The sequence below is a fragment of the Gigantopelta aegis genome, chromosome 6, assembly GCF_016097555.1.
Source record: "Gigantopelta aegis isolate Gae_Host chromosome 6, Gae_host_genome, whole genome shotgun sequence".
NCBI lineage: Eukaryota > Metazoa > Mollusca > Gastropoda > Neomphalida > Peltospiridae > Gigantopelta > Gigantopelta aegis.
Genome location: NC_054704.1, coordinates 41,994,854 through 42,018,601, shown reverse-complemented (window position 1 = coordinate 42,018,601; position 23,748 = coordinate 41,994,854). Strand labels below are relative to the sequence as shown.

The following is a 23,748-nucleotide window of genomic DNA, read 5'->3' as shown; positions in this document are numbered from 1 at the left end:
CATGGAATTCTTTGCATGGGAGTATATCAAAGTGTTAGAAAATTCCCACACAGAAAGATAGGCTGAGTTATGGTTTATTATTTTCAAACTGACTATTTCCTTCCAACATTGTAAAAATAGAGATTTACTTGTTTCATGTACTTCAAATTAATAAATATTGTTATTAAAATGATTTAAATCATTCTTTAAAAAAAATAAAAAATAGCTGGCATGTAGTAGTGATTCTTCCTTCTGAATTGACATGTATTAAATACATGTGATGTTACAGTTTTGATTTGTGATCGCCAGACAAAATTTTAGATTAAAAGAAAGGAATGTTTGACGACATCTCTGCCCATTAAAACTGACAATTCAGTGTCTTACAAATGGTCATAAATATAAACACATTTTTTGTAAACTGAGAGGAAACCTGTTGCTATCAACTAAATAAATAATATTAAAGGATCTTATAAGCATTTTTCCATATAGAACGGCATATAACACAGCCTTTATTGTACCAGCTTTTTTTTTTTTCTTTCTTTCTTCTTTTTTTTTATTGGTTGGGGGGTATATTTTTGTGAATTCAGATATTAATATAGGTAGATATTTTTGAAATATTAAATATTCAAATCACATATTTTAACTCTTATTCATCCAGCTTTACAATCAAAAAATGTCATTACCGACTGTTTGTAACTTGAAATGTGTCATTTTGAACCTACATTTTTCAACATCAAATTGTAAAAAAACAACTAACACTCTTTTGAGGTGTGTAATATTTTAGTAATATCTTAGTAACTCTGGGAAAGGGATGATAGTGACTTTTTTTTAATTATAAGAGACAATATGTGGAGACAAATTTTGACACTAACAAATTAAAATAGTGACTTTTTTAATTATGTGAGATAGAAGGAAGGAAGGAAATGGTTTCATTAATGATGCACTCATCACATTTTATTTACGGTCATATGGCGTCAGACATATGGTTAAGGACCACAAATATATTGAGGGAGGAAACCCGCTATCGCCACTTCATGGACAACTTATTTCAATTAGCAGTAAGGGATCTTATATATGCACCACCCCATGACAGGATAGCATATACCAGTCATGGTGCCCTGGCTGGAGCAAGAAATAATCCAATGGGCCCACTGACGGGGATTGATCCCAAACCGACCGTACATCAAGTGAGTGCTTTACCAGTGGGCTACGTCTCGCCCCTATTTGAGATAGTGTGTGGAGAATTATATTGACACTAACCCTCTTGCCAAGAGCCTCATTCTCTATGATTTCCTGTTCCAGACTCATCTTCTCTTCCTTGAGGATATCCAGCTTCACATACAGCTTCTCCATCAGTTCCTCCTGGCAAAACAAAACATGTCAAATACATCATCACTATTATCATTATAGCACTTCAATGTAAAACATTCAACAGGTTTCTGTTTTCAGTCTCCTGACAAAACAAAATATGTCAAATACATCATCATTATTATCATTATAGCACTTCAATGTAAAACATTCAACAGGTTTCTGTTTTCAGTCTCCTGACAAAACAAAACATGTCAAATACATCATCACTATTATCATTATAGCACTTCAATGTACAACATTCAACAGGTTTCTGTTTTCAGTCTCAAACAAAATTTAATTTTCAGTCATTTCAAAGATCAACAAAAGAAACAAAAATCAGTCCATATTCCATCAGATTCTGTTTTTGTTATGCATAATGCACACACTCAATGTTAACTAAAAATTTTAATATATTTGTTTTTAATTTTCAGGGAGAGATTAAAGCTCATTGGGTGCAAAATAGTTTAGTACACTCTACAACTAGTTTCATACACACAGATAGTTTAGTTTTTAGTTTTATCTCATTCTTAAAGTATGATATTATTAGTAAGTTGTTACTTGTATAACAAGAAATATTCAACCATTACTGACCAACTCTAGTAACATAGCCACAATTATTAATAGATTATTTAATTATAGTTTTAAAGTTTGGATAGTAAATAAACTACAGCATAATACAGTACATAAACATGGGTCATGCTTTAAATAATTGTTGAACACCTCCATACTATTAAAAGTACATTATAAAATGTGAAAACAGCTAACCTATACATAAACATTTTGTATTCACTGAGCATCTGAAACTGTGTGTGTGTGCATATAAATGTGCTGTTCAGCATACTTACTCAAAATTTCTCTTTGCTATTTGACAAAAAACTAGAAAACTTTTATAATGTTTTGAATGCCAGAATTTTTTTAAAGAATTTTCATCTGTGATTAATAAAAATGTTCTACCTTCTGCTTCTTGAGGGCGTCGTTGTCCTGGATGTCACCAATGAGGTCCTTGTTTGCCTCCTCATTCATTCTCAGTTTTATCTCCACAAGGGCTTTAGGAGGAGACTTGAAGTAAGTAGCAGGAAGAGCACTCCTGAAAAACAACACAATTTAAAATACAGCAAAGTACATGTATAGCGAACATGCATAGAACGAACTGATCATAAAGTCCCGTTTTATCTCCCTATACATTAATAACTAACTTGTGTAAATGTATACAACGAACTACTGCTATGTATACAACGAACTACTGCTATAACAAACTAGTATGGTATCTTCTGGTTCGTTATAATCTTACTTTTCTGCATCGATTCCAAAGCAGTCGGATTTCTTTCCAATATTTTCCAAATGCAAAAATAAAACCACACACACACAAACTAAGTTTCATCACACAACCACCATAAACAAGTGATTCATTGTGCAATAATAACTTGTTGCATAATTTTGATGGTATTTTATACAAGATGCTAACAGTATTCCTCTACACACACAGTGTATTTGTGTGTACTTACTTCTGCTACATGTAGCACTAACTGATACACACAATTCCCAATGTGGAAATTTATCTGCAATAACATTTTACTTATCTTATCATGTAGTTTCTGTGCAACCTAACTCAGAAACGGAAATGACCTTGGTAAAACAAATCTGGTAAACTTTGTTAGGTCTTGAAATGTAAGGTGATTATTTATGCTTTTCATCAAAGAACAAGCACGGGAACAGGTTTCGGTTGGCACTGATATCCAGAAATTCCATTAAAATTCTGAGATTTTTCATCTCTGCAAGCTGGACACAAAATTATAATTAAACATGAATATAAAAGGAACAGTTTTTGGTTTGTACTAAAATCCAGAATTCCATAACAATTCTAAAATGTTTCATCTCTGCAAGCTGGACAAAAAATTAAACATGACTACAAAAGCCGAAAATGTCCCCACTACTGAATTAAAAAAGAAAAAAGATTTGATAGAAAACAAGCCAAAAGGTGCTCTGAAAAATCATTAAGCTTTCATCCTTCTCTCACATTTGACTTACCTTGTGTTACTCTCTGGAGAAACCTTCCTCTCCCCAACAAAATTGGTACCATTTGGCGAGCGTCTCACGGCGGCAGGCTTTCTGTCTACATCGTTGTTGGTGAAGATGCCGTCCATGTACTGCATCCTCTTCTTGTTGGGGTCCTGCCTCAGCACCTCACACAGCTTCTTGTCCTTCTCCTCCAGCTCCTTGGCCAGCTCCTGGGCCTGGAGGTCACACTCGATCTCCTCCTGCGAGGGCTGTCTGCCGTGACTCGACGTCATAGACTCTTGCGAAACATTCTCCACAGTCAGATTCTGACTCAGCTCCTCGTTACTCTTACTCTTATCATCACTCTGTGGTTTGTTGTTATCATCCACAAACTGTCCTTGACGCCTCTGAATGCCAACATTGTCCATATCTCTTTGATTTCTAGTATACTCTGATGAAGAAGAAGATGACGACTTTTGGTCAAATTGCACATCTTGTCTGTTAGGTGAGAAATTGTCCTGGCTTCCTTGAATGCCATACGAGTCTGGCGCTTTGTGTGGATGATTAGCAGACTCCCTCTGAGAATGATTACTCACAGAATGCTTCACAGAAGAATCGTGTAGTCTTTGATTGGCACTGTTGTTAAAAGACCTTTGACCTTTATGAGTTTCACGATCCTGAGTCCTGTCTATTCCCGAATCATTGGATGACATAGAAGAGTCTAGATCATTGCGTAGGTTTTGAGCACGAGACTGATCCGAATACCTATGATTACAGGACTGACTAGATGTCCTTTGACCTCCTAAATGTTCTGGTTGTCTTTGTGTTGTTTTGTTAGTTGTAGGAGCACTTTGATCTTTGTGTCTCTGTGGAGAGGGGTATGGCTGGGCACTAACATCCCCAGAGCTTCCCTTCCTATCAGAATTGGTACTTGCATAATTAAACTTTTTCTTTTGTTTGTCCTCCTCCCACGAATCAAGAATCCTCTGTGAATTTGAGTTCAGATTATGTGTAGGACTACAGAGGTTTTCTTGAGTTTTCCAAGAACTGTTACTAGACAACTGCCCAGCATTGTGCTTGGGTGATGATGTCCGAATGGGTTCAGAACTACTTGGTGAATCTAACGAAGAAACACTAGCAGGTGAGCCTACTGTCCGAACGGTTTCCTTCTCTAACTTATGAATTCGGTCTCTCACGGAACTGGGCGTCTTGCCAAATGTTCTTCCCTTATCACTATTTCTTTCACTGTCATTCACAGCAGGTGATTTGTCTGAAACGAAAGGTCTGGGTGAGTAGACATGGTTGGTACTTTTAATACCTCCTAGTGGTGACTGCAGTGCATGGGCAGAAGACCTCACTCCGGTTCTCACATTAGAACTTTCCACTTTAAAGGTTGGAACAGGTCCTGAAGATTCACAAGCACCAGCTCCTTTCACTGCTCTGGAGTCGTTAGAATCCCTCCTCGCCTTCGCATGGGAACCGCCACTCAACTGGGACCCATCATTCACCTCCTTATTATACCTAGTCCGTGAAACATCATTGAAGTCCCTGTTGGCCCTCAAATGGGACCCATCACCTGACTCTCTGTTAGCCCTCAAATGGGACCCATCACCTGACTCTCTGTTAGCTCTCAACTGGGATCCATCACTTGACTCTCTGTTAGCCCTCAAGTGGGAGCTATCACCTGACTCCCTGTTGGATCTTAACTGAGAAGCATCATCAGATTCTCTGTTGGCCCTCAAATGAGAGCGATCATTTACATCCCTGTTGGACAACTGTGAGACATCATTTGCCTCCCGGACTCTTCTAGGCTGGGAGTCATCACTAATCTCCCTGCTATACCTCAAGTGGGATCCATCATTAGTCTCTGCATTAGATTTCAACTGGGATTCATCATTGGATTCCCTCACAGTCTTTAGTGGAGCACTATCCACAGCCTCCTTGCTCGACCTCAGGACACTGTTATCATCAGGCTCTCTTGCAGGACGTAAGGAAGAGCCTGCTTTGCTGAGGGCAGAATCACTGTTCCACGAATGTTTGCCAAGAGGTTTGTCACTGAACTGAGAACTCGCTTCAGTGCAGAGCTTGTAATTGTTGTTATCAGAATTCAATGTAGCTGCTGAAATGGATCGCTTGTATGTGCCGACTTCACGCCGACTTCTACTGACATAGGCACCATAAGAGTCATCAGCAAATCTGGAATAACAAGAAAATATGATTTAAAAATTGTGCATTAATTTCATGTACTTAATAAACATTATTATAAGCCTCAATAAAGGTAATACATATATTAGCATAGTAGGGCCGAACATAACCCAGTGGTAAAGTGCCCGCCTGATGCGTGATCAATGGGTCTACAACTGATGTATCAAAGGCTGTGATATATGTATTATCACATCTGTGGGATGCTGCATATAAAACATCCCTTGCTGCTAACTGGAAAGAATAGCTCATTACAAGGTGTCAGGTGGTTTCCCGTCTCATTATGTGTGATCCTTTACCATATGACTGACTCCATATAACTGTAAGGCCTAAATCAAATGTGTGTGTTTCTGGTTTCTCGACCTACCCTAATTTTATGAAGTGACCTTGAAATTTAAAAAAACAAAACAAAGAAATTTAAAAAACAAAACAAATCAGCAAACTATATTCAGAATACCTCGACTGATTACAGTTTCTCGCTTTGATTTGGTTTTTAAAAAAAGTACCCACCTACCCTATTTTTTTCAAGGATAAAACTTGAAAGACAGATTTTTTTAGGCCTAATTAAAATTTGTTGAATTTGTTGTTAAATAAAACATTCCTTTTAATATAGTTGGTAGTTAATGTCTGTTGTAAATATTTAAGGTAAACCAATGAAATAATGTTAGCCATAGCCTTTGATATCAACTTGTTAAGTTTAAGTCACATGACATTCGTAGCAGGCAGTAATAGCTGCTTACTATTTCAATTTCATCTCTTACATGTACATGTATCATAATTTTTTAAAGTATGACTGAATTGTTAATGAAATCTTTTTTCAGTGTGAGACCTACATTGTATGTGTATGTAATGCAGAATCAGCATGGTAGTGCTGAGGTACGTCACTGCACCAGTATCCTATCATACGTAAAAACTAAAACACCCAATGATCCAGTGATATTTCAGAAAAAACAATGTTCCATATATCAAATAAAAAATTATTTAAAAAACCACTTTCGAAAAGCCAAATCTTTTTTATCATTTCAGTTTTGAGTTACACCCAGTTTAGCGATGTTGGCAGAAATGTTATAAAAAGTGTACTATTTCAGTGACATCCATTCACAAGCAAATCAATAACAAATGAATCTGAATGGGGCCCGTCAGTATTGAGATTGCCGGCGGGTATCACAACAGGAAACTTCCTCAGACTCTGCCAGATCAAGCATCATGGCTGCAGCTAGATGTGAATGTGAATGCAAAACAAAATACATCACTGCCATTAAGTGCCAGTTCACAGCAATAGCTACTAAAATATAGATCTCGATGTTTGGAGGCGACAAAAAAAGGACTACACGTGTATTTATTACATCTGAAATAACACAGGCTATGCAGAATTCTGCCAAAAAATCACCACTTGTTGAAGCTAGATATCAAATGAAGACTAATGGGTGCAGGGATATTCTTTAAAATATTTTTTAAATGGGAGGATATTTATTCATGACAAATGTGGTCATTTACCTATATATATTTTAAAACATTTCTTTTTTGCAAATAGCTATGTAATGTATGCTTGTGCTTATATCCAGTTAAAAGTTTATGTATAGTCAAGGCACTAGATTAGAGGTTCATGGAATCAACCACTATTATACCAATGCCCATTTAACTCTGCTTTGTGTAGAGATACAGTCGTGATCACATATTATGGTTTCGTCATTCAGATTCTAGTATGAAACAATACTACAATAATCATCAAGTTACTAGTATCTACTCTGGAACTGCACACATGCACACACACACACGCGCACACATGCGCACACGCACGCGCACATGCACGCGCACATGCACGCGCACACACATATACATATATGACTGAATTGTAAATGAAATATTGTTGTAACAATAACCCATTATTCAAAGTGTGACTTGTCTTATTTATTCTACATTTCCTTCATCACCAGGTTTTATACACAAGTACTGATTTCATTTCCTGTGGTAAATATATATATACATGTTCCAACAAGTTTCCTTGGGCTTACTTAACAAATATTCATGGCAAATACAACATTAAGAAGCTTTTCTAAAGATGCTTTGATACTTATTACTAGTAAAACAATCCAGACAAATAAGAGAAGCAACAAATAGAAAAAAAAACGAAAATCTGTCTAAGTGGTGTACTATAGTAGTGCTAAGATTCTTCTTTGTACCAGTATAGTACCACTTGGACATCAACCTAGTCACACACTACAAAATAGGTTGTTTTGGCCAAATATTTAGGATCAGGGTTTTCCTGTATTTAAAGATATTACTATAATATTCAGAAATAAAAATTAATTAAAAAATTCAGGATCTTCAAAAGTATTGGTGTATGCGAGTTGTCATCATAAAAAAAGAAGACAAAAACAATTTCTGAGTGACACTAAAATCTGTCATTCTTGATGTTTTCCATCTCTGATTAACAGTCATTACAAACAAAACGGATGTAACAAAACCACAAAAAAACTAAAAACATCCCATCATTGCTATGAACCTAATGACTATAATTCAAACAGCTTAGAAAAATGCTTGCAGACAATCATGCACTTTCAGCTTATATACATATATACAGTTACTTATGTTTAAACACTGCAGTCTGGAAGATACTGCCAAACACAAATGTGTCCCTAGTGGCAGCACAGATCTACTTATTCCTACCAGAAATAGATAAGTACACCAAGTACACAATAATCAATCCAGACAGTTTATTCCTGACACCGTGGTAACAAATGCTAGTCTGTCTATTTATGGGTCTTGATAACGGTCTCATTTCCATCAGTCTCGAAGAATTAATTTTGAAACACTAATATAAGGATGACATGTCAAGTAAATATGAAATGGTAATATATATTATGTTATTAATGTAGAAATGAAACATAATTAATTCTGGTCCAGAAATAAGTCGCCAAAACTATTTTTCAAAATCCAATATTAATGAAGACATATAAAACAAGTTTTCAGACAATGAATCCGTCACATGTGAATATGGAAATAACATTTCCAAACAGAAGAGCTATTAAAGGGGAGAAGAAAAGAAAAAACAAACCTTGCCTATCTTTATACACAGTCAAAAGTTTATGTGTTATTAGTTTTAAAATGTTTTACATAGAGCTATTATGTCAAACCACACGTAGTTCCTAAAATAATTAATTAATTAATTTATGTTTCCAACATACAATGGGGCAAAATGTATGCATGAAGATTAATAGTATAAAACAGACACAGATCCAGGAAATATTTGTGTGTGTGTATGTATGTGCATGTGTGTGTGTGTGTGTGTGTGTGCGTGTGCGTGTGTGTATGCGTGTCTGTCTTGTGTGCGTGTGTGCATGTGTGTGTGCGTGTATGCAGGCATGTGTGTGTGAGTGCATGTGTGTGTGCATGCATGTGTGTGTGAGTGCGTGCGTGCATGTACGTGTGTGCATGTGTGTGTGCATGTGTGTGTGTGTTCATGTGTGTGTGTGCATGTGTGTGTGTGTGTGTTCATGTGTGTATGTGTGTGAATGTGTGTGCATGTGTGCGTGTCTATATGTGTGTTTATATGTGTGTATGTGTGTGTATGCGTGTGGAGTGTGTGTGCGTGAGCGTGTGTGCATGCACATGTGCGTGTGTGTGTTTGTGTGTGTGTATGCATGTGGAGTGTGTGCGCGTGAGCGTGTGTGCATACACGTGTGCGTGTGTGTGTGTGTGTGTGTGGACTAATAGAAAAAGGACACAAGGATCAACTTGCCAAAAGGGAATCCCTATGGAAAAACATTTAGATAATTTTTTGTTTTTTAGGGGGACATATCAGTCCCCTGGTCCCCCCCGCTTGGATCAGCCTCTGCAAAACAACCTGTAGTAAGCAGCCACCTGTCTTAAACAGGTAATCTAATTCTGCATGAGCAGCCATGCCCATCTGTTTCAAAACACACCTTACCATTCTTGTAATTTCTCTTCAACAAAAATTGCCGATACATTGCTCAGAATAAACTATACATATCCACCCTTTTTTTATCTTTTAATTCAATTTTGCTTCACTATCTCTCAGAAACTGAACCAGTTCCTTATCCTTGTCTCTGAAATAGCATATTTCATTTGTCAACATGAAGAGATTTGCCTAGAAAGATATTCAGCATATGGTCGCTCCATTATCAGTCTAAGAAAAGCCTGCTGATAGCATGTACAGACCTAGAAGCCACTTACATATGGATCTCAATTCCCTACATACCTAGCGGAATTGCTGACATTTATCTTGCCCCGTATATCTCACTCACAAACCATATCCTTTACCTACTGGAAATACCTACATAGATTTTTCCTCGTCTTCGAATCTTCAGTGGCTACAAGTAATCTGTTATACAAATCATCATCTGATCATGTAAACCAATTAAGGGCGGTTCCAGAAACCATCACTAGGGTGGAGTCGTGGGTAATGTTTTTCCTAACCCCTACCGGTATCTCCAATCTGAACCAATTTATACAATCTAACATTTAATTGCTTGAATATAATTCCATAAAAAACACAATAAAATCAAAATATGGATATCTTACACTCCATTTGATCAACAACACTAGAGCACATTGATTTATTAATCATCGGCTATTGGATGTCAAACATTTGGAAATTCTGACATATAGTTTTAAAAGAAGGAAGGAAATATTTTTATTTAACAACGCACTCAACACATTCTATTTACGGTTATACGTCATCAGACATATGGTTAAGGGCCACACATATAGAGAGGAAACCTTCTGTCGCCACTTCATGGGCTACTCTTTTCAATTAACAGCAAGGGATCTTTAAGGCAAGACTATGCTTACAGACATAAAAATACACTGAAAAAAAAAGACTCCATTCACTTGTCAGAATCTACTAAATGGATTAACATAGAACTTTCAGAATTTGAGACAACAAAGTACTGGGGTTGGAGATTAAAATTTTAATTATTTTTTGTAAAAATATTTGCATATTTTATGCTAATTAGAAAAACAAGATGGCCGCCCATTCTGTCCAATCGGCCAACATTATGACATGATATCTCCATAACGGATAGTTCAATATTGCTGAAAACTTGTATGTTGCTTCATTGAGGTGTCCTTATTACACTGAACTAGAATCACAGCTCAAACTTTGCCGAAAAACAAATTAGGAGAAAATGTTCAGGCATGAGCCTAAATATCGGATGATGGTCACTTACATAATACATTGTAAAAATATTATTATTTTCTTAAATTTACTCAGTCTAGTTCAGTTTTGTAAGTAAGATTTAACAAATAACTACTGAAAATTTCATAGCAATACCTTAAATAGTTTTCAAAATATTACGCCAAGAGTGAGAGATAAATGTGGAAAAAGTCATAATGAGAAAATCATCTTTAAACTTTCGTGTTTGTTTCCAAATGTCTTTTTTGGTCTATATATGATGTTTTCATCTTTTTGGGTGTATGAAGATATCATATAAGATGTCAAAAGTTCAGAATCTCCCTGCTTCATATGTACTGTCATCTTTTTGGGCTGCAGATACATTTGACCGTGCACGACGCGCTTTTATTACAGCCGATTTGCCCGACACATGGGCATTGTCCACTCGTTTCTTGTCAATTTTTGAAAACCCACCAGTTAAATGTGACCCATGCTTGAGTCCCATTGTTTCACATATTGCCACTCTAGCACTTTCACCATCATTGTATACAATAGTTGCATCAGCAACGGCTGTTTCTAGGCGGCGGCGCCCAACAAAGGTGACTTTAGGAGAGCGTTCCCAGATCAAATTGTGGAATGATTCATTTGTGTTTTGTGTTCCACCGTGGGCACATTTCTGTAGGAGGTCTTCACTAGATAGGATTTTAAACACAGGTTTTATTGCTGTGCAAACAAATTCTGGAAGAGCATTTTTGTTTGCGTCACCACCCTTCCCAGACTTTGACGGGCACCAGTCTCCACAATCAGTGTGATCTCGTGAACGATGCTTCCAGATGGCCCAGATTGCCTTTTCCATAGCTTTCACGTCGCCTGGATTACCACGAATGGCTGCTCCATAATGACCTTGTATCCTAAGGATTGCCTTCTGAGTTAAACGGCCAGCGCCACCAATCCCTTTGAATGTTTTACCATTCTCCACAAATGTTTTGTGTTTGTATTCCGACACTTTGTCAGTCAATCTGCGGTATATTCGTTTCTGTACGTGGCCACAGCATTCCAATTTCTTTATAGCCACACATGGTCTGGAATAGATGGGTGGGTAAGCGTTTGCCACTGCACTATAGGATTTGCTGTCACCATCTCCAAGATATCCAGAATATGCAAGTTTTCGGGTGGTTCTCGAACAGCGGAAGATTGAAAGCATACCAGAAGGCTCCATAGCACCAGCTGATCCAGTGTGATTTTTTTCACATTCATGTGTTTTTGTCCAAATTTGAAATTCTGGTTCAGAGAGTTTGTTTTTCATAATGTGACATGCTGAACAGTAGTTTGATAAGGTCTGTGTGTCAATGACTTTTGATGATTTCCCGCAAACAGGTACAGTCAATACTGTAGCAACACCATTTTTAGATGAAAAACCTCTACGCTGCCACGAACCATCACAAGAAACTGTCACATTAGACATGCTGCCCACTCGAATCTCATCTGCAGCTTTTTGCATACTAGATTCTGCAACATTTCTTGTAGCAGAATGTAAACTTTTTGCGTGTTTCTGCCAACATGACAGGGATTGAGGTGGAGGCATATTCAAGTTTGCTGTTAACCGTTTAGCTTGCGCATAATTCCGACCAATGGCAAACATTGCCATAGGTAAGCGTTTGTTTATATCGAAACAACGTCCTTGTCCACCATTTTCAGAACCGACTTTTGTTGAACTATAAAAAACGGTCTTGAATGGCTTGGGACCGGGGCATCTATTACATGTTACGGTGAATTTAGAAGCTAGTCCAACACGATATTCCGAAACTTTAAGCCCACCTTCTTCTAAGCATTTTTTGCATGGAAACTTGCACAAAAATGAAATAAAAAGTTCAGCATCTATAAATCTATATCCTTCAATATTGTCTGTATTAGTCTCAGCAGTATTTGAAGGAGTACCAAGCTTTGATCTTGATGCACTTTTCTCAGTAACTTCAGCTTCCACTAGAACATCAATACCATCGTCATTATCATGTTCAACATTGATAGAACAAAATCGGGTGTATCTATTTCCACTGAATTTACGCTTTTTAGGTCTGTCTTTTCTTTTTTTACTGGACATTATGTATCTAAAGTTACCAAACTGTTATAATATTGATGAATGGGCCACAAAAGGAAAGATAAAGGGATTCTATTTTGTTAATATTCACCACAATCCGTAGTTCGGTCTTTTTTCGGCAATTCTAATAAGTGAAGCCATATTAGTTGTGGCTAGCCTAGTGCATTTGAAACGAGCGCTGTGATTGGATGATTTGTTCTAAATGCCGATTGTCTTGTGAAATAAAAGCCAATCAAAATGCTTGTTTTAAATAACAATGGATATTTTTCTAAAGTTATTCTCACAACAACAAGCTACAATTTGATACTTAATTGATGGTTCTAGGTCACTTAGAAACGAAGATATTGCAGTTTAAAAATAGATAATTAAAACAATGCCATTTCTGTACCATTTAATTAATGAGTTGATTTTTAGAAGTCTGATTTATGTGATGTTATTCATAATTACACTGAATAAAAAGTTTAGGATAACAGTCTACATATAATTAAAGGTGCATTGGCCAACAAAAAAAAAAAAAAGATTTATTATTTTTTTTACGTGCTGAAAGCATAGTCTTGCCTTAATAGGCACCATCCCACAGACAGGATAGCACATACTTTGATATACCAGTCTTGGTGCACTGGTTGGAAGGAGAAATAGCCCAATGGGTGGGGTCCATCCTAGACCTATTTGATCCATTTTTAATCATACTTTAATGTAACAAACCTGCTATATATATATTGAGGCCATTTTGTTAATTAACAAAGCTGACCATATTATAGTTATGTGATACTACATGTAGTTAAAAAGAGATGATTTTCTAAGACCAAGATCTTGATGTATAAACCTGTTATTTCTTAAATTATACGTAAGATAAGTGCGCACATTATCCCTTATGGTTTCTGCAAACATGTTTATAGCATGTTTTTATGTTTATCCAGTTGTTATCAGCATATAAAAAATACCAAAATAGTTGGATATATTTTGTTTCATAACTGAAGTTAACTCTTATGACATATGTAAGCAGAAGTAAGTAGAAGTAAAAAGGAAGTGTAACAGATTTTTATTTTTATTGGTAAAAAAGGGAAAAAAGCAGAGTGTCGACACGTGAACAAACAAATCAAACTCCAGTTGGCATATTTACATAGTAATAACAAAATTCTCAGATATATTACACTGTTATTACAATCTTCTTTCAAATACAGACTTAATTTATATAATAAACTGGCAATTTTACTATGCAACCTGTAATACTAACAGGCCATTTCAGCAAAGAAGACGACTATGAAATGCAATTTTTAAAAACGGAACCTAATAATATTAGAATGGTTGAAATGTGTATTCATCCGTTTGATATACAGTGTATTTGCCTATGGTTGTATTTTTAGAAGTATTTTGGTACTGACATGCTTTAGAAAAATACATGGTTGAAATTTTAGAGGTGTTGTAATTAAAGAGGAAATAAAGTACCCAGCACCATGTACCCTTTTATTATTAGATCCATTACATCCAGCATCTACATTAACTAGTAGTTTTATATCATTATTTATTGCGGTTATAAAAACCACAAAAAACCCACACAAAAAACAACAACCAACAACAAACAAACAAAACCACCAAAAAAAAACATTGATAACATAAAGAATGTTTTGTTTTTTGAAAATTAGTATCAGCTGAGTCCATTGCACAGCGATGTTTTGTTAAAGTTAAATATGAGAATTTTGTCTCAAATATGTGGGTTTTCACTGCTATATTCCGTTTGTTTCTTTCACTTAAAAAGAATACGGACAATGGGTTTCTTTGATGTTTCTCGCACCTCACAATACCATCTCAATATTGGTGCTCCATGGCAGTCCACTGTCTTATTGTTATCCATCTCAAATATTGGCTTCCATTATTGACCATTCCATAGGCATATGGCATCAACGTCATGTTGAGTGGGGTAGGCTCTTTACAATAAGCCAGCCACTTGCTACATTTAATTTCTGCAACTGGCTACCTTTTACTGATTATATTATAGTTTACATTGTTTAGGATGGTGCCTTGATTTTTGCAAAATGATTATATGTAGCATGATATATATAATGCAAAGGTTAAAAAAGCCAATCACATATTGGAAACTAGATTAAATAGAGATTATTAAACGAGCTTGTGTGTCGTACTGATTTTACAAAACAAGTGTCAGGATTTGAGTATTGCTTGAGCTAGAGTGAGGGTAATACATGAATCCTGACATGAGTTTTGTAAAATCAGTACGACTCACACGCGTGTGTAATACTTTTTTTTATTATCCATATTATTACTGTTGTTTTCTTTGTGAACAACAAGACCCAACTCAAAATGTTCCAGCCACAACTAGAAGGAGACAACGAAATGACGTCATATTTCAAATGCAGTCTGAGCTTGGACTGGAGAAGCACCGTCATGTTTTGACATCGCTTCCCACAACTTGTTATTACACGTGTGCTTCGTATGATTATTATTAACTCGGTTATGTTGAACCATATGGATAATAATTAAATTTTCATTCCTTCCCGAAAACCCCCCTCAATTTGATAGTACTTTAAAAAAAATGATGGGTACAAGAATGCATGCCAACCCACATTCCCTCATTGTCTCATGTCTATGAACCAATCAAAATGCAGTTTACTCAATAACAGAGGGAAATTAAAAAATAAAATTAAGTAAAATAAATGAAATAAAATAAAACACCCACATAGGAATATTTTGTTCAGAATCATGGCATGATTCGCTATACGCAAGTTTCAGAGATTTCTACACAATTTTAAAACATTAACCAGTACTAGCTAATTAATTTTCAATTGACTAGAAATGTTGCCTATCAAAATTTTGAAAACAAAATGTTCCCTGGTATATAGAACAGAGCATAGTACTATTATAAAAGATACCAACTTTTATGATATTTTATCTTATTGTTCAATATTCATTAGTGTAAAGATTAATCAACATATATATTTATTGATTATTTTAGACATTTTTAAAAGAACATTTCCAGTTTATACATTAAAGTGTGCTTAAGCTTACGTTAACACATGTATACTGCTTGGCACAGGCTTGTACTTTAAAAAAAAAAAAAAAATTAAAATGCGAGAGAAATTGACAGAGCGAACAGTTTTACAGAATTCCTCACATTGCGACCTATCGTTAGATGATTTACAGTCACCATTTGTTGTTAACATAAATCCCACCATCAAAATAAAACCTCCTTTTTTGAAGAAAAAAAGTGATCAGCACACAACTCTAGCTGTACCGATTATACAAAAGGAGGTTTGTTATTGCCAATTAACTGGATTCCCTTTCTTTACGTCTGCCACATAACAGCCCATGTTTTGCAAGCATGGACAAGTTAGTCACGCAATTGAGCAGTGTTTTCAGTTTATTATTCCCATTTATTTGCAGTTCAGAACTAGGAATTTATGTCAGTGACTGTTGCAGAACTCGTAAATTACTCAATTCTATAATTCTTAAATCAATGATTCTGAAGAATATAATGCTGTTAGTAATTCTCTTAAGACCTTATTACTGAGTAATTTCTGTTTTGTTTTTCTATTCAAAGAACTATGAATCACACATAATATATTAGAACTGGAGGCAGTGATGCTGAACTGTGTCTTCTATTTGTGAACACAGTACTGTCTGTCTTGGAGATTCAATGTAACATACCGGTACTTAGAATACTACGGGATGGAAAGCAGTCTAGTAGTAAAACGCTTGCTTGGTGTGCAGTCAATCTGAAATCGATCCCCGTCAGTGGACCCATTGGGTTATTACTGATTCCAGCCAGTGCACCATGAATAGTGTATCAAAGGCTGTGGTATGTGCTATCCTGTCTGTGGGATGGTACATATAAAAGATCCCTTGCTATTAACAGAAAAATGTAGGGTTTCCTCTCTAAGACTATATGTCAAAATTACCAAATGTTTGACATCCAAGAGCGATGATTAATAAATCTACGCGTTATAGTGGTGTCGTTAAACAAAACAAACTGTTAACTTTTTTTAGAATACTAGATGATGTATTTCTTTTTCATTATTCGAGAGTTTATCTTTTTCCTCTTGTTTGTAGTAAAAAAAAATTATCATCCATTAAAGTCTTTTGTAGGAGATATCGCTGGCACTATAATTTGTGATATCTCCTGCGATATTCTCCTAGGAGATATCGTTTCTTTTTGTTGCTTCACTGTGTATGTTTCAGCGCCAAACATATCATTAGTGACGTCACGCCACTGTCATTCTGCCAGTCAACGAGTCTATTACTGCTAAATCTAGTGACATTCAACCCATAATTCCTGACATTGTTTACAATTGTCGCAAATGAAAATAATGATAATGGATAATAAAAAGAATACCACCCTGTTGTTTTTTATATCATAATTTATCAACACTCGTTGATAAAAGTAAAAAAATCTTCAGCAAGCCTCAGATTTCATACTTTTATCAACTCATTTCACACTTTTATCAACTCATGCTGATAAATTATGATATCACAAGACAAGAGGGGAGTATCCTCTATATAATACATGTACCTGTCAACATAAGCTTTTAAAATACAAAACATGTAAACGCTAAATACCTGCTTTGCTATCATACTAATCCTAGCCTTCTAATTTCATACCCATCCTAACATAATTACAAGTATGCACCATATTTACTTCCAAAGGATCATTACAGAACACAACCATCAACATTAATTTAAGCAAGATAACATCTTAGTAAATGTAGCAGGAGTGTTATGAAAACCAGATGAGTATTTTATAAATGTGGTTATATCTGTACCTAATGATCTTGCAGAATACTAAGCTTGTAAAGTCAAAGAAACTTCTTCAGATCTTTTAAAATTTCATGTTACTCTTTATTGTAGAATATACATGTATATATATTTATATATTTTAAAAATTATTAACTATTAAAGGAACAATCCTGATATGTATATTTATTAATCGTATTTTAAGCTAATATAGATGGTTTATATTTCAAAGTTTTGATAAGTTTCATTACCCAGATCTATGCAATACACGTACATGTATACGTCTGTGAGTAAATTAATTCACTGTCTGTCTATGTAATGGATATAAACTTAAGAAATGTAAGTACCTTTAAAAAAAGAGAGAAAAATACTGTTTTCTATTCAAACTGTTTAGTGTGTTTTTGATGGTACCACTTTACTAAAGAGTATCTGAATATAATTTCAGTAATGCTGTCAACCAAGACCAAGTACATTTTTACTTAAGTTTTGTTTGTCCATCAAATGTTTGTTAGTAAATTGAACAGTTATCAGACAAAAACAACCATGACTGAGTGTGTTTTTGCTCAAATTTTGTTTGTCCATCAAATGTTCAGTAAATTGAACAGATAGCGAAGAAACAGGTAAATCTCCTGCTATCTTGGTGCTGTTGATACTGATAGATCTATCAAATGGACAAAACACAAGCTTTCCACTGATGGCCGTCTTGCTGTGAAAACCAAACAGCCTGCCTTCCAGCTGGGATGGGCTAGGTTATTAAACCAACATTGAGTGACTATACTGGCCGAAGCTTTTTATGCTGATTATTTTGTAAATTTACACCTGTACATATGAAATACTGTCTAAACCAGCAGTCTGGCTAATACAAGTAACTATATTTAAACCAGCATGTTATTTTTTGTGTGAGTATACTTACATTAAACAGTTTAACTTGTATTAGTATAAGAAAATGAGGGATCACCCATCATCATTCCAGGAAGGCAATTCAATTCATGACTTTTGAATTTTATCTTGGCTTCTTGGTCTAGAAAATTAAATTAGGTTACTCCTTTTGACCAGTGCACTTTTCTTTCAACAGACAGAATTTCTCATACCACGGGGTGAGACGTAGTCCAGTGGTAAAGCACTCGCTTGATGTACGGTCGGTTTGGGATTGATCCCCGTCAGTGTGCCCATTAAGCTATTTCTCGTTACAGTCAGTGCACCACAACTGGTACATCAATGGCCAATTATGTGCTATGCTGGCTATGGAATGGTGTATATAAAAGATCCCTTGCTGCTAATCGAAAAGAGTAGTGCATGAAGTGGCAACAGCGGGTTTCCTCTCAATATCTATGTGGTCCTTAATCATATGTCTGACGCCATATAACCATAAATAAAATGTGTTGAGTGCGTAGTTAAATAAAACATTTCCTTCCTTTTCTTTTAACAGACAGAATTGCTCATACCACAGCTTTTGATAGAGCTCTAAATTAAACAGAAAAAAACACATTGATCTCACAAAAGGAAGTACTCTACCACTGAGATTTGGCCATACATGTAGTTAACCAAACACATATACAGTGAAACTCCTCTAAACTGGACACCCTCGGCACCAAGTAAAAAGTCTGGTTTAGAGAGGTTCTCTTTCGTACAGATATTTAAAAAAGGACCGTGAAAAACGTCCAGTTTTGAGAGAATTCCAGTTTACAGAGGGTCCTGTTTTGAGAGAATTCCAGTTTACAGAGGGTCCTGTTTTGAGAGGTTTGACTGTGCATACATTTTTCTTTTAACAGACATAATTGTTCATACCACAACTTTTGATAGTTATGGAGCACTGCATGGCTAAAATGGGTAATAACCAAACTGGTTCACCAAGAGGAGATAATGCACCTGTGGTGAGCACTCTGCCAGTGAGTTCAGGCCATCATGCACCACCCACACATGTGTACAACATCAGCTTTACACTAACCTAAAAAAAAAAAACTGTATGGTGATCCATATCACTTACATCATGCAATCTATCAGTGCTAAGAGAATTTTTCAGAACTTCAAGGAAGCCGACAAAAAAGATCCAACACACTAATCAATCAAGGCTGAGAAACGAGAAAACTGTTTTGACAAGTCTGAGTTTTTTTCAATGACAACACCATCTCAAGTGATCACCAGATGAAACCAAACTATAGTGTTAGTTTGCTTATTAGCGAAAAACTGCACCAGAAAACAGAAGTATGTCTTACAAAAAATTATTTTGATCAGCTTAGCTGTGGATGCAGTGAGGCAGAAAAGTTCCTTTTAAAAAAATGCACTGTTTTGCCAGAAACCCCCCAAAAATACGACTGGCAGAACAACTGGTAAAGAAACCTCCCATAATTCATGAACTTTCAACATAGCTGATATTTTTATCAGTCAGAAACAAAATTATTGCTTACAAGAAAACGTTTTTAAGTTATTTGTAGTATATTATTCTTTGCTGATGTTGTTACATAATACAAACTGCAAAATAACTGATGCTGCAAAATATCTACTAAAAATTATATATATACTGAACAAAAAAAGAAACTTCCGATTTGTACATATAGTATTTGTTGTGTTAAACAATTCATTGTGTAATGAAATTATATAGGTAGTATTAGCCTTGAGCTGTATTATTAGGATTCATGAATTTTATAGATTATTTTTGCACTGTTAATCGTCGACAACGTGAAATTCAATTTGCACGTGCATGCATGGTTCGACATGTCCCGTGTAGTATTCGGTCGATTTGTTTTACTATCTTACTGACATTGTTGTCAAGTGAACGAAAACGCTTCAAAATTTGTAAAAAAATTAACGTTTTTTACATTGTAGCATTTTTAATATGCAAAGAATACCCAATAATTTACGCGAACGGGCGATTGGCATGCTTGATGCTGGCATGTCGACAGAAGACGTTGCAAGGCATGTTGGGAGTTCTAGTCGAGCGATACGAAATCTTCGCGTAAGATTTTTCGAATGACAGGAAGCACCAACGTGTTACAACGCGTGGTCAGACTGCTATATCATGAACACACATTTGCGCAATCGATTCCAAACTGCCACTGCTACTGCTGCTAACACACCTGGGCTTCATAATAACCGAATCAGTGGGCAAACTGTTCGTAATTGTCTGCGGGAGAACGGTTTACATGCACGATGTCCATACGTCGGATGCGTTTTAACGCAACATCATCGTCTAAATCGTCTTAATTGGGCACGTGTACACACTCGTTGGATACGGCGACGCTGGAATACCGTTCTTTTTTCGGATGAATCCAGATTTTCTTTACAACGTGGTGATGGCAGGGTGCGCGTCTACCGTAGGAGAAATGAACGCTATGCTGACTGTTGTGTTCTTGAACGAGATCGTTTCGGGGGTGGGGGTTCTGTCATGGTCTAGGCAGCCATTGCCCATGGTTATCGTTCACCACTAGTCGTCATTGATGGCAATTTAAATGCTCAACGTTACCGCGATGACATTCTCGCTCATCACGTCATTCCTCTGTTCCATAACAACGCCAACATCTCGATTTTTCAGCATGATAATGCCACCTCTCATACAGCTAGAGACACTGTAAATTTTCTTAGGACAAATAACATTGATTTCATTGATGACTGGCCCGCTAAAAGTCCTGATCTCAACCCCATCGAGCATATCTGGGATAGTCTGGACAGACGATTGAGGCGTCGTCCCAACCCACCCGCTAACGTCAACGAACTTCGTCAAGCGCTCATTCAGGAATGGAACAATATTCCACAGGCAGAAATCAACACTTTAGTCAATTCTATGCGCCTGCGATGCACTGCAGTGGTCAATTCAAAAGGTGGTCATACCCGTTATTAAGTGGGTGATTTTGTTTTTAACCCCTACCACACCCAGTTTCTGTTAACCTATGGCCATGATTTTTGCACCAAACGATACATCATGGAACACTCTTTAAACACATATATAACAATTATTCCACCGGTTTGTTTTCATCAAGTTATGTTCAAGCAAAGTTAGCAGAAGTTTCTTATTTTGTTCAGTATATATTGGAAATTTTCCCCCACAAAAACGAATACTAACAACAAATTTAACACAGCTTGCCAGGCAGTCTTAATGGCTAAACCAAATACAAAACATTTATTCTAAGAAACAACAAACATTAATTACTCTGGCAACCCAAGGCACATCTGTAAATATAAACACATCCTTCTCCCCACTGATTGATTTATGTTTCTTTACAAAGTTAAACCTGTTTAAATGGCCACCTCTGTAGCAGTTACCTGCTTAAAACTTGAGTTCACAGGACAGGAGAGAGAGTTTGTATGTACCTGATTATTTTCAGTTGGGTGATATGAACAGCTAATACATAAGCCTACATTGAGTATGGCCACCCATGAAAACAGCCAAAAGTGGCCACTTAAGACAATTGGCCTTTGATTATCGGTTTCCACTTTTATAGAACATTAAAATGTTACAGACTGCCACTTTTACTGTTCCGGTACATTAAAAAATATGATTTTTTTTTTTTTTTCAACCTGGTATATTTTAAAACAACTTTAGACATGTTACATTACTGAAGACTGTTTGGAATTCATTCTTCTGCAAGTTTATTTTACGGATCTCATAATCAGTTCAGGTAACTTCTACTATACGAGATGTACTGTTATACTACTCGAGCAACAAACGCCAAGTTTAGCTTACTCCAAGGCAATTAGGTAGTCCATACCTCCCTGTCAGAATTCCTTAATTGGTTTGTGTGGTGCTTACAAAGGATGATGTCTTGCTGAATACATTTACATGTAGGTGTTAGTATATCCTTGTGATAGGGCACTAATTTCTGGTGAATGTATCCTGTCACTGTTGTATAAAATGATTGTTTACAAACTAGATAAAAATACTATGGCCTTTCAATATATAATTATACAAGAGATTTGGTATCCAAGTGATTGGGTGTAGTGATTAAGGCACAATAACTTACGGCTTGTAAGTATATATCATGGGTTTCACATCCCAATATGGCCTCCCACCCAGATAGAGTTTAATGACTCAATGGGTGGCCACTTCACCAACTTCTCTCTCACAACTACTGACAAAACTAACCCACCATCCTGGACAGACAGCCCACATAGTTGAGGTGTGTGTGCCCAGGACAGCATGCTGAGGTGTGTGTGTGCCCAAGACAGCATGCTTGAAACACAATTGGATATAAGCATGGAAATAAGTATAAACGTAAACATTTGGTATCCAGTTTAAATGACCAGCGAGCTCATTAGATAGGTGACTACTGTACTTAATATGGGCAAACTAACACAGAAAGCAGTGATTAATTTAGACAAGTTACAGGTGGTTGCTTGGGCAGGTTTGACTGTAATTTCAACCTATATATAACTTTATACGTGTATCAGCCAAAATACTTTTGATAAACTTTGGGAGAAAAAACCCACACAGATGTGCTTATCTCACATGCCTTGTAGCTGAACGGATAAAATTAGACTGGTAAAATGTAATTAAGGTCTATCTACACTTGTAGATGTACAGCAAGAATTTGCTTTTTACCCCCTCTTGCTCAAGTTCTACATGGCAGGCATGTATATCAGAGGTATATCAGAGGCATCTTCAGAAGGCCAAGAGTGCATAATTGCTCCCTTGACTTGCTCGTAATTGCTCTCTAGATCCGTTTTTTTAGTCCAACCTTAAATGAATGCGATATATGTACATGCAACACATGTAGGATAGGATGAAAACCAGTCAAACTGTGTGTGAAAACCCGACACTCCTGAACATGCCACAGGTGTCTCTTTAAGACTTAACTAATCACATTACGAACACATCTAAAGCACTGCGTGGTTCACTTGCTTGGCTCAGTTGTATTAAATTTAGTGAAGAAAGCTGATTTAACGCACCGACTGTGGAATGATGTATGAAATGCAGTGATCTATCATGGGCATCATTAATAAAATTTAATGGACCGTAGACATGCTACTTAGACAAACATTCCACAGAATTAAATGTCTCATCTATCATAAAACTGAATTGGTGAATAAAGAACTAATTTGTGATATTACTATTCTTGATTAATCTTGTTTTGGGGTTTGTTTTTAGGTGGGGGTTTTTTAAGTATTATTTTTATTTAACAATAATATACATTTGTATATTTTTTTACATGTATCAAGATTGAATATACCGCTGATAACATCCATACACATGTAGATGAAACCATAAACCAAGCTTTAATGATCTGGGACTTATAGCTTTGTT

General features: G+C 36.1%; 2 protein-coding genes across 4 annotated transcripts in view; both read right to left on the bottom strand.

Moving 5' to 3' along the window:
• LOC121374019 overlaps positions 1 to 23,748 on the bottom strand; it is a 244,135-nt gene that overhangs the window by 5,656 nt on the left and 214,731 nt on the right. For all 3 annotated transcript variants that reach the window (XM_041500893.1, XM_041500894.1, XM_041500895.1), the window contains 3 exons: positions 3,358 to 5,523; positions 2,284 to 2,416; positions 1,240 to 1,341 (listed from right to left, as the gene is read on the bottom strand). In XM_041500893.1, the coding sequence (XP_041356827.1) occupies positions 1,240 to 1,341; positions 2,284 to 2,416; positions 3,358 to 5,523 (2,401 nt within the window). The remainder of the gene's footprint in view (positions 1 to 1,239; positions 1,342 to 2,283; positions 2,417 to 3,357; positions 5,524 to 23,748) is intronic.
• Positions 10,449 to 12,878, bottom strand: LOC121374020. The gene has a single exon (XM_041500896.1). The coding sequence runs from the start codon at positions 12,765 to 12,767 to the stop codon at positions 10,998 to 11,000; it is 1,770 nt and encodes a 589-aa protein (XP_041356830.1). The 5' UTR covers positions 12,768 to 12,878; the 3' UTR covers positions 10,449 to 10,997.

Excerpts from the sequence above, each read along its gene's own strand:
- LOC121374020 (XM_041500896.1), bottom strand. The coding sequence starts at position 12,767 with ATGTCCAGTAAAAAAAGAAAAGACAGACCTAAAAAGCGTAAATTCAGT.